Raw genomic sequence first — 11,874 nt, 5'->3', positions numbered from 1 at the left:
GCCTAAAACACAATCGCTGTAGGTACACGTATAAAAGTATAAATTGTAAAAATACACTTGTAGCGTGGCCTGTGTAGACGGCGGGGCTGATTCAACGTGGGATCGCATCCTGTTAGCTTAACACAAACTAAACCAGCAGATCGTGTGTTCATCAGGACGAGTCGGTGACATTTGAATCGTGCAGAAGGTTATGACACCTCCCCTCTTATTACCTGCAGGAGGCAATTGAATGAGTCAATAAGCCCCCTTTTTAGAAATGAAATACTGTAAATGAGCTCGTTAAGAGGATGTTCAGTCGCCCAAATTGGATTTGACCTCACGTTTAATATTCGTCGCATCAGCGGCTAAATACGGCGGCCACGTGACCAACACCCCCCCGCCCCCCCTCCCCCCCCCCCCACACACACCTCCTCCTCCCGGCGCCTCGTTATCTTTTAATCATCTCGACCTTTGCTGTCAGCCGACAGGTGTGACGCTACCGCCGTCGAACTAGAGGCCGTGCGTGTGTGTGTGTGTGCGTGTGTGTGTGTGTGTGTGTGTGTGTGTGTGTGTGTGTGTGTATTTTTACTTTTTTTTCTTTTTTTTGCCTGCGTCTTGTTTGGCCATCCACTTTAAAAATGTTCTAAAGAGTTAATTTGGAGACATCGCTGACATTCCCGGCAGTGGAAAACTATGGAATGATTGTGCTTTAATCTTCTATTTAATTAAGGAAATCTTGGAAGTTGGAGGGGGGGGGGGGGGTTTAGTTTAGAAAAAAAGGGGGGATGAGTATTTGAGATCCCCCTCTTCGGAGGAGGAGGAGGCCGACCCCCCTTTAGGAGGTGCAGCAGTGACGGACGAGAACTTAAGATAGAAAAACAGCATGTGTGTGTGTGTGTGTGTGTGTGTGTGTGTGTGTGTGTGACGTAATTATGATAATAAATGCATGTATGTTTGTGTTTTCTGAATACCCCCCTGGGGGTGTCACATGGGTGCTGGTTCGGTCAGGGTGGGGGTCAGTCTGAAGAGGCGTGACGGGAGGAGGCGGGGCCTCGCTGTCACTTGGTCTTTAGTTTGCCCACCTCCCCGTTCAGCTTGCCCTCCTTCGCCAGCGTCTCGTTGAGTCGGCACAGCTGGCGGAGGAAGCCGTCGTTGGGGCCGATTTCTCTCTTGTGCCTCACGGTGGCCACCGCCAGGCGGGCGTCCATTTTGTGGCGCAGCATGAGGTAGGCGACCACCATGGTGGGCGAGCGGCTGTAGCCTTCTCTGCAGTGGACGTACACTTTCCCTGGAGGACGCCGACGGAGAATAGAACCACAAGATTAGCGCTGCGTATCCACAAATTAAAATTTAAATATCGTACATGAAGACCAAAATCAAGCCCATTGGTTACTTATGAACATGTGATTCCAGGACCAGGACTGAGAGGGACTGTGAGAACCCGGCTGCAAGTAAAATGAGAGGTTTTGGAGTCTGGTGCTCGGAAACACTACCGCTCCTGTCCACAGGGAGCGCCAGAATCCACTAAAAATGAAAGTTACTCGGAGTCACTTTAGAAAAAGGTCGTCGATGTATTTTTTTTTATCAAAATGTTATTAAAACGGGAGAAAGTGGTGCATTTGTTGCTTAATATCACTCCGCTAACTGCTAAGTGTTGTTTTATACGTTGGTCAGGGTTAAAGGTCATCCCAAACCACCTTGGCCTGGATACATGAGCTACATTTTTATTAATTTACAGGAAAATAAATGAGATTTGATATAAAACAACCCCCAAAAAATACATATTTCTACACATATTTGACAGAAGACTGAAGAATTAACACAGGAAAACGTCTTAATGCGGTAAATGTTAAAGTTTAATTCCACTGTGACCAAAAGGAAACAATACAGAAATGTTAATGTTTAAAAAGGAGGGGGGGGGGGGGGGGGGGGGGGGGGGGTTTGACACAGACATGAACATTTTTCTTTTTTTATTTCAGTGAACTGCAGCGTGAATAAAGGAGAACCGTATATTTAAAAAAAGTACGCTTGTGGTCCGTAGTACGAAACCCTTCGACAAAGGCAGAGACCAGATCCTTTCACAATAAAAGCCCCAGACAGTTAAAAGTTAAAAAGGTACTCAAACGGACTTCTCTTCCTCTTATTTAGTCTCGGTTTATTTTACATGTCTCAATTAATTTTTTTTTTTATCCAAAAACACAACGAGAGAAAACGTTAAATTTTCTCTAAAACTGCCGCTGATCAACATATCATTTTCATTTGAAAAAGCATTCATTAAAAAAGGAATACTTTACCCATTAAATGACCCAAAACCTTCTCTTTTTTTCTCACACGGTGAATTTATGAAGTGTGCGAGCTCGTAAACACTCAGTCGCCTCGTGTCTTCTTTATGGTCGGACATGTAGCAACATCAATTCAGCTCCTCATTAAAAATCCTTTCAAAAGGACCTTTGACCTTTTCAGAGCTAGCTGCGCAGGAGGGAGAGGGGGGGGGGGGGGTTCACAGGATGTCAAAGATAATGTTGCCCAATAGCACTGAGGGTCAAACTGCAGCGATAGGAGGCGGAGCATCATCCTCCATCACGGTCGCTCTTCACGTTACCACAGCGTTGGTGGTGCACCCCCCCCCAAAAAAAGTAATTAAGATGCTTTTCTGTGCCAATGCTGACAATAAATCTGCGTGATAAAACACCGGGTTCAGCACATCAATTTAACGACATCCCTCACGCGCGGCGACAAATGAAGTAAATGTGTCTGCAGCTCCGGGAGAGATGAGGAAAGATTCTTTTATTTTGGCGGGGGGGGGGAGGCCCTTTGGGATTGATTGATTCTACAATCTACATACAGTGTTTTTTCCAATACGCTGCACGATACATGCAGACGTGTTAAAACACGCTGCACCCGACCTCTCATGAATAATAGAGGAGCAACCAGCGATTTCTGCTTTTTGAGCATTTTTTTCTTTTCACACGCGCGGTTTCATCCTGTTCACCCCGGTGCCGTGAACCCTGTCTTCAGATTACTGTCAGAACAACGCAGTGTAAACTCTCAGAAAAACAACAAAACATAAGGAGTTACTTTTTAATGTCTGTAACGTTGTAACGTAATAAGTTACGTGCTGATATTATATTAGTCTACGTGAGAAACGTAACTTTTTTAGCTTTGTTTTTCCATCTCTAAATAAATAAATGTCTCTTTAAGCTGCTAACATTAAATGCTCCGCTATGTTCACCCACTTGTGGCTAACTTTGACATTGATTCCATTTAAATTGGTGCACATAGACAGGAAAAGTAAAACTAGGCGATATATTTTTACCCACTAATGTTTGTTTTTTGTCTCTTTCACACTCTCGAACCAGAATTGGTGATTGTTGAACCAACGGATGGAAAGTTAAGCGAAATGAAGTGAATTTGTTAAGCGAGGTAAAATTACAGTCATTGTGGAGAGCATTTTAATTAAATTAATTAGAGTAATTGTCCCAAATCCCTGTTTATTTGATTTAATATACATTCAGAGTCAAATAGTTCTTTGTCTGCGGTTTGGAGAGAGAACCAAAACAGCTGAAAGACGCTAAAAATGCTCCGCGGGGGCTGAATTCTCCTTCGGGTTCAATATTACGACTGAACCATCCGTCGATATAACAAATACTCCACAGTATTGCTGCACGTCGCAGCTTCAAAAAAAACGAACCTTTGCCGTTGTTGTGCGCCAGGGCCTTGTCGATGAAGTCGGCCCCCTCCTCGAAGACGGCGCTGAGGTTGAACTGCTCCGTGTCGTTGGCCCGGATGCCGTGGTACGCGACGCCCGTGCCGGCGTAGAACTCCGCGCTGGTGTTGACGTGCATGAAGGAGGTGCCCTCCGCCACGTTGAGGACGTGCGTCACTCCGAGTTTCTGCAGACGCATTGCATTCTGGGCGACGAACCTTGGGAAATTCAGGAGAAAAAGAAAAGAAAGTGCCTTCTTCTTTTATTTGTTGTCCTCTCTCACGACACAACAGGACGAGTGTACGGCAGCAGAACAAGACATCCAAGACCAATAACAGAACTAATAATAAACACCCGACCGACGCAGCGAAGGAGGCGTGTGTGTCAGCGCAATTTATTTCAAAGTGCTATTTTGACAACGTGTGCGTCGCATCTTTTTCACGACCACTCCGTGATATACAGCCAAATGCTGTACATCTGCAGCTGGGAGCTGTAAAAAGGTTGCTGCGTGTTGCTGCTTTAAAAAAAATATTTTTTAAAACGCACTTCGAAAGTGTCTCTGTGATATCGCTTGAAAAGCCACAATTACTAAAAATAGTTGCACACACTGGACAGAGAAACAAGATCGATTACAAAAGGAGATAGCGGCACTTGAGATGGAAATAAATGTTTAAAGAGCTTCACATCCATCTACTAAACATCCAGGAAATCTGCTTCCATCGTGCATTATTAAGCCTCGACAGAGCAAACAGACCATAACGAAGCAATTGAGGGGGGGGGGGGGGGGGGTTTTGGCTGCTCCGGGCATGCCTGGCTCGATGCCCGTGTCCACGGTTACGACTCAAACCTGGCCGGAGGTCGCTGCCCATTGATTGTGAAATAAAATGCCTCGTTTGTATATGTTGTATCGGGATGTTTATGGAACATTTAGTGCCACTAATTAGCTGTGCTGAATTTACAGTTTGAACAGCGTGAGTTTACGTTGGGAAAAACAAGAAGAGAGGGATGAAAAAAAAAAGAGAGGCACAAAAACCTGTTTTACGTTGTGAAATGAGCAAAATAAAAAGTGTTTTTCATACAATTTCTTTCCTTTCTGATACCGATTCCAATAGCAGTTCAAACAGGTTTTTATTACCTCTCTGATATCTTTTTAATACTGCTGTGAAAACATCACCTTCGTCAAGAGCATGAATGCATCGTAATATAACACAATGCATCTGTTAACGTTAGCTGTTGGTTGCTGCTCTCCACCGGCTAACGTAAACTAGCTCCTCTCCTACTGATTTCTACATTTGTCATTCGACAAACGAGTGTGTTTAATCCGTAGCCTGTACATAAGTCACGGACGTAGTCACTGTGACGTCACCTATCGGTTTGGTCGACTACAATTTTTGAAGTCGCGAGTTCTGCCTTTTGGCCGCCGCCATCTTGTTTTTTTTTTGCAACCAGAGCTTACACGAGAGGGTGGAGCTAAGTACAACCCAACCCATGTTGTACGACGAGAACACACAGGCTACTTACCCTCAGACTAAACGACGCCGGGGTAGCAACCTGTCAATCACAAGGTAGCCCCTCCCCTAAAGCATGCCCTGCTTTATGGTCTGTTTGACTCTAAATGGACCACAATTTACTAAATGAACATCACGCTGTATTGAAGAAGACTTGAAACTAGAGATTGAGACCAAAAACTAATGTTTACAATGTTTACTGAGGGAATAAATCAAGAGTCATTTATATAGACCAGAGGAGTCGCCCCCTGGTGGTCATTAGAGAAAATGATTTAAGGCACTTTAGCATTGGCTTCCCTTTTCAGATCCTTTGTCACCTGGTTTAACCACAGGTGTGTCGTAATGGTCACGCGTCCTCGCCGACGGCCGATCCAGCGTTGTAGGACGTATCGGAGGCCTTTCTGATACAGGTGTTTAGAGGACTCTTCTATATAAAAGCTAAAAGTGTCTCCTCGCTCTTCTTTTCTCCAGACCAAAGAATGATAAATCTTCTCGTGACATGCATTCCCCCCTGACGGCGTGGTGTGCTTCTATATTGTCTTCTCACAGTCAATATAAGGCTGGCGGGGGCGAGAGGCGAGGTGACCCCTGGACAGCTCCCCTGGAGGCGGTGGCTTCAAAGCAAGAACTAATTAAAGAAAATAAAAAAAATCTCTCTCTGCCGCCATTTTGCTTAACGTGCATTGGCGGAGGGATGAAGAAGCCCATCTGTTTGTGTGTCAGCTGCAGGGCAGAGACTCCTAATTCATATTATTCCCCTTCTTTTATGCAGAATACGTCCGTTTTACGTGTAGACCTTTTGTGAACAAAGTGAACCTTTTTTATACGTTTACTTACTGTACTCTGCACAATGCAGGAGGCATAGACAAGCCAGTTCACCGCCAATGGCTCCTTCCCTTTTCCTATCCACCTTGCCCCCCTGTACCCAGCCTCCCTCTCCACCCTGGGATCTGCGGTCCCACCACATCCATTATTAAAGGCCGGCTTCACAACGGAGCCGAAGTGTTCCTCCAAAAGCAAACAAAGCACACCTTTAAGTGCGTCCCCGAGCTGCACGCCGTGGGTTTCATACTGCTGACTGCGACGGATATGAAAACAGTGTAAGAGATTTCTGGAGAATATTACGCTCTTAATCCATTTTTAGGGATGGGGGGAACTTTTTTTTTTTTTACTGACTAGTTCATGAAACATGCCCACGCGTCAGCATTTTTACAACTCTATATTGTATTATTGGAGGAGAATACACACAGTGGGGGTGATGTGGATAAAATCCATACGTGTAATTTTGGATTGCAATTAAGATTTTGTGCAAAGTTATAACGAATAAAAGATGCTTCATGAGTGCCAGGGGAACCATCCCATATTACAGTTTGTCCTGGTTGTTGCTTTAAAAGTATAGATCGGAGCCCAAAATAGGTCACGGGCCCAAGTCCCCGTAGAGGATCCCATGATGGGAGACATTCATGAATGTGTTCAAGGACAAAGATATTTTTAGTCAACTGTGATCGAATAAGAATAACTACTGCGCCACATATGTGTGTGTATATATATATATATATATATATATATATATATATATATATATGTGTGTGTATATATATATATATATGTGTGTGTGTATATATATATATATATATATATATATATATGTGTATATATGTGTGTTTATATACTGTATGTGTGTATATATATTTATATATGTTTATATATATATATAGGTATATATATGTGTATATATATGTGTGTGTATATATATGTGTGTATATATACTGTATGTGTGTATATATATATATATATATATATATATATGTGTGTGTATATATGTGTGTCTGTATATATATATATAGTACGTATATATATATGTGTGTATATATATTATATATATGTGTGTGTGTATATATATGTATATATACACTGTATGTGTGTGTATATATATATATAGGTGTATATATGTGTATATATATATATGTGTGCATATATACTGTATATATATGCACACACACATAAATATATATATATATATATATATATATGTGTGTGTATATATATGTATATATATATATATACACTGTATGTGTGTGTATATATATATATAGGTGTATATATATGTGTATATATATATATATATTTATATATGTGTGTGTGTGTGTGTTAATTGGTGTATTTGTTTTGATGTTGTCCAGCTGCACAAATTAAATAGTAACAGGACTAATAAAAGCTGCATGAGCAGAACGGCTTCGTGGGTCCCAGTGGAGGAAATAGTGGACGCGGTTCTTTCATTACCGATCGATACCGCCTCGCCCTGCATGGGTCATTCGTGATATCGCATCACATTACGCTGCCTACGATGTACTTTAATGATGAAATACTTAACTAGCTACCTCCGCCACACTGTACACGGCCCCCCGACGACAGAACGTAATGACAAAAGCTCCTTGAAATGATTACAAAATAACTTTCCATTCATCAGTCTCGGCATCGTGTGATCAGCTTCGGCTCGGCACGCGACCGCCAGCACTCGGTTTGGAGACTTGGCTCCGGCCACGTCGGCACATTCAGATTGATTTTTTTTGTTTTTTTGAGGTACAGTAATGTGCTTGTATTCCTCCGGCGCTCTCTTGGCAGCGACCGGAGCCAAAATGATGGGCCTGGCCTGCGTTTCTCACGGGGGGCATCCCTGAATCCACCGTCTACCGTGAATCCATTAAAAGAAAAGGAGATTTTAAAGCTGTAAAAGCTTTTTATTACATTACAGAACAGAGAAATGTATTTTTAATAAATATATTTCCTGGAACTTCGTTTTCCTTAAAATGGCTTTTTTTTCGAAATTATTTGACACTTGAAACCTGAAATGACTTCTGATATTTGGTTGTTTTTTTGTTTTTTTAAATTTGAGATTTTGGGTTACTTTGCTCCCATTATATATCTTCTTTCAAACTAGGGAAACATAAAAAAAACACACATTTAGGTGTAGTTTTTTGGGGCCGATTAACCTTAGTGTCCTTAAAATGTATGTTGTTTTAAAAATCTATCTTTAAATAACTAGTTTTCTCTAAATTAGTTTTTTTTTTAGCCAGAAATCTCCACTTCATTAGCAAACAGCAGTAAATTGATTGTTAATTGAATTTTGGATCGTTGGACGGACAAAACGAGACATTTAATTGCGTCTTTCACTGCTTCCTAATGATTTGTAGACCAAGTGATTAATCAATGAATCAATAAAATAATCTTCAGTTGCGGAAGTAGTTAGATTTCTTTATTTTAAATATCAATAGTTGTATCTGTTTGAAAATATTAACACATCAGGGGGCGACTCCTCTGGTTGTATAGAAGTCTATGCTTCATGTGTTAAAGCTGCATTCTCTCTACTGACCACCAGGGGGGCGACTCCTCTGGTTGTATAGAAGTCTACGCTTCATGTGTTAAAGCTGCATTCTCTCTCCTGACCACCAGGGGGCGACTCCTCTGGTTGTATAGAAGTCTACGCTTCATGTGTTAAAGCTGCATTCTCTCTCCTGACCACCAGGGGGCGACTCCTCTGGTTGTATAGAAGTCTATGCTTTATGTGTTAAAGCTGCATTCTCTCTCCTGACCACCAGGGGGCGACTCCTCTGGTTGTATAGAAGTCTATGCTTCATGTGTTAAAGCTGCATTCTCTCTACTGACCACCAGGGGGCGACTCCTCTGGTTGTATAGAAGTCTATGCTTCATGTGTTAAAGCTGCATTCTCTCTACTGACCACCAGGGGGCGACTCCTCTGGTTGTATAGAAGTCTATGCTTCATGTGTTAAAGCTGCATTCTCTCTACTGACCACCAAGGGGCGACTCCTCTGGTTGTATAGAAGTCTATGCTTCATGTGTTAAAGCTGCATTCTCTCTACTGACCACCAGGGGGCGACTCCTCTGGTTGTATAGAAGTCTATGCTTCATGTGTTAAAGCTGCATTCTCTCTACTGACCACCAGGGGGCGACTCCTCTGGTTGTATAGAAGTCTATATAAATGACTCTACTTCTCTTGATTTATTCCCTCAGTAAACATTGTAAACATTAGTTTTTGGTCTCAATCTCTAGTTTCAAGTCTTCTTCAATACAGCGTGATGTTCATTTAGTAAATTATGGTCATTTAGAGTCAAACAGACCATAAAGCAGGGTATGCTTTAGGGGAGGGGCTTAATGTGATTGACAGGTCACTTCTCCACGTTCTAAATACGGTAACTTTAGTTCATCGGTGGCAAACAAAATAACAACGTGGCGACGGCCGTAATGCAAGATGGCGACGGCGAAACCAATGTGTGACGTCGCCATGACAAAGGAAAGGTAAGAACAAAGGAATGTTATGTTGTTTATACTTGCACATAACACACACACACACACACACACACACACACACACACACACACACACACAGTGTAGGAGGCACCGGGAACTGGTTGTACTGGTTTTACTGGAACACCGAGCTGTACATTCCTGAAGAGTCGGCATGTTCATGACAAAGCCTAATAATACTATATGTTTCAGATAAAGACATTTGATTGCGCCTCCTTGGTTCCTTGTTTCCTATCACCTTATAGGCCAAGTGATTAATCAATGCGTCGAGGAAATAGTCTGCAGTTGCAGCTGTATATTGATATTTCAAACATCAATACCTTTCACAATGAGAGATAACTTAAGCTTGAATTTCAGGAAGTAGCAACTATCCATTGATTATAAAAAATAAATATAAATTACAGATCATTTTCCTGATTATTAGTTTGGTCCACAAAGCATGCAGTTTTATTGAGACAAGAAAGAGAAAAAGCCTCCAAACTGATAAGCTAAATAATGTAAAATAATATATGACAAAAAGAACATTAGTTTTCCGTCAATAGACTTATTGATTAATCAACAATTCTCTAGAATACACCAAAGATACCTTATGCTTGCAGTAAGTAATGCCATCAGGTCTATTATCTCTACACAAGTTATTGATTGTTTTTTTATATGAATACATTTGGTACATATTATTATATTATATGTATGTCATAAAGGTGTATGACGTCCCACTCACACAACATTTCACGTGCTGCTTCTTTTCCAAAAACTGTTTTCCTACTAGTTTTATGAATGAAAATGGAACAAGAACGCTTCTTTTTTTTTTGTTGCTGTATTTTTTGTTGTCAATGTGTTGTTGTTGTTGTTGTTGTTGTTGTTTGTTTTGCTGTTGCAGCCCAGCTGGAGGGGAAGGGGAGCGGCTCCACGAAGACGTGATTCCACGGCAGCGCTCCACTAATGATGGAGGGCGACACAACAGGGTCTTTGTGTCCCTCCTTTCACGTGTGCATCAAATGGAAAACACGATTATGCCTCCGGAAATATTAATATGAATATTATTATGATGACACCGTTACCACAATGTGTACCTGTCTGGCTGCTGAGGCACAACAACAACAACACAATGTGTTGACAACAACAGGCGGTCGCTTCCCTCCATGATGATGATAGTAGAGACAAACACACTCACACACACACACACACACAAACAAGCACGCCCTAACGTGTGCGTCCTGACACCGAACACGCAACATTGTTGCCACATTGTCGCGTCTGGTGTGTCGGGTGGATGGGGCGCGAGCATCTTTGTGTCTATATAGATTTAAAAAAATGAAAAAGAAGACAACAAAGACCACAGCCTGTCTCGCGGTGCATTACTAAGTCACGGGAGGACTCACGCGTTGCCGACGTATATTCGGGGGAAGACCTCGTTGAAGTGTTGCGTCGGGAGGCTGTAGAAGCCGCTGCCGTTCGACAGCAGCTCGTTGAGCTGCCGGACCGTCACCTCCGAAGCGTCCGCCGGCGGCTGCTGCTTGGTGGGGCTCAGGTGCTTCTTCATGACCCTTCCTCTTCTCCCTCTTCCTCTTGTCCTTCTTCTTTTTCTTCTTCTTCTTCTTCTTCTTCTTAAACTAATGTTAGATAACAACCAGCTCCAGACTCGTGAGCATCGTCCCGTCGTTCAGCTGCATTTCTTTTTCATTTTTCTTCTTCTTCTTTTTTTACCTTTTGCACGTGAGGTCGTGCGCGCGCTGTCTGCTTGTCTGGGCTCCCTTTACAAGGTGTCTGGTGGTTTGGTCTTTTTTTTTCTTTTTTCTTTTTTACAGTTTCTCCTCATCGACGTCAAGTGCGAGGGAGCTTTAAAAGTGCACTTCCGGTCAAAACATTCAGAGTAAAAACCCGACAGCTCTATTATAGCAACACATTTTTGATCCAAGTGCTCTTCAGAGAGAAATAATTTGAAATAAAAGTGTGAGAATGAATAATATTGCATTACATTTAAAAACACAATGTGGTGGAATAAGTTGCCTCAAGCAGGCCGAGGCTCAATTACCATTTTATGCAGCTTTATTGGCTACTTTACACTGTATACACTTTCATTTTTAAAGTTCCTTTATTATTTAAATTCTTAAATGTAATATGTCCTGCCCGGCTATTTTATTTTATTGTATTGTATATTTGTAAACATGTTTCACGAAACTCCCCCCTGGGGATGAATAAAGTGATATCTTATCTTGCTTACATCCACTACATTGCTCTAAATATTGTACATTTGTAGTTTATAGTTATATATATATATATATATATATATATATATATATATATATATATATATATACAGTATAGATATGTATTGTGTATTATCTTTATTAC

The 11,874-nt window shown here is 41.7% G+C and overlaps 1 protein-coding gene across 1 annotated transcript; it reads right to left on the bottom strand.

Moving 5' to 3' along the window:
• Nucleotides 1-416: 416 nt before the first annotated feature.
• Nucleotides 417-11,296, bottom strand: dusp3a (dual specificity phosphatase 3a). Its single transcript, XM_034559113.1, has 3 exons — nt 10,902-11,296; nt 3,671-3,903; nt 417-1,267 (listed from the first exon to the last, which is right to left on the bottom strand). The coding sequence occupies exons 1-3, from the start codon at nt 11,060-11,062 to the stop codon at nt 1,038-1,040; spliced, it is 624 nt and encodes a 207-aa protein (XP_034415004.1). The 5' UTR covers nt 11,063-11,296; the 3' UTR covers nt 417-1,037.
• Between the last annotated feature and the right edge of the window lie 578 nt (nt 11,297-11,874).

This window comes from Cyclopterus lumpus, chromosome 19 (genome assembly GCF_009769545.1).
Source record: "Cyclopterus lumpus isolate fCycLum1 chromosome 19, fCycLum1.pri, whole genome shotgun sequence".
NCBI classification, from domain to species: Eukaryota; Metazoa; Chordata; class Actinopteri; order Perciformes; family Cyclopteridae; genus Cyclopterus; species Cyclopterus lumpus.
Note: the sequence above shows the minus strand (reverse complement) of the source record. Positions and strands in the feature narration are given on the sequence as shown.

Coding starts and splice junctions, on each gene's coding strand:
- dusp3a (XM_034559113.1), bottom strand. CDS start 11,062: ATGAAGAAGCACCTGAGCCCCACCAAGCAGCAGCCGCCGGCGGACGCT. Junction 3,904..10,901: donor CGAATATACGTCGGCAACGC/GTGAGTCCTCCC, acceptor GAATTTCCCAAG/GTTCGTCGCCCAGAATGCAA. Junction 1,268..3,670: donor GGCGCACAACAACGGCAAAG/GTTCGTTTTTTT, acceptor GGCGTCCTCCAG/GGAAAGTGTACGTCCACTGC.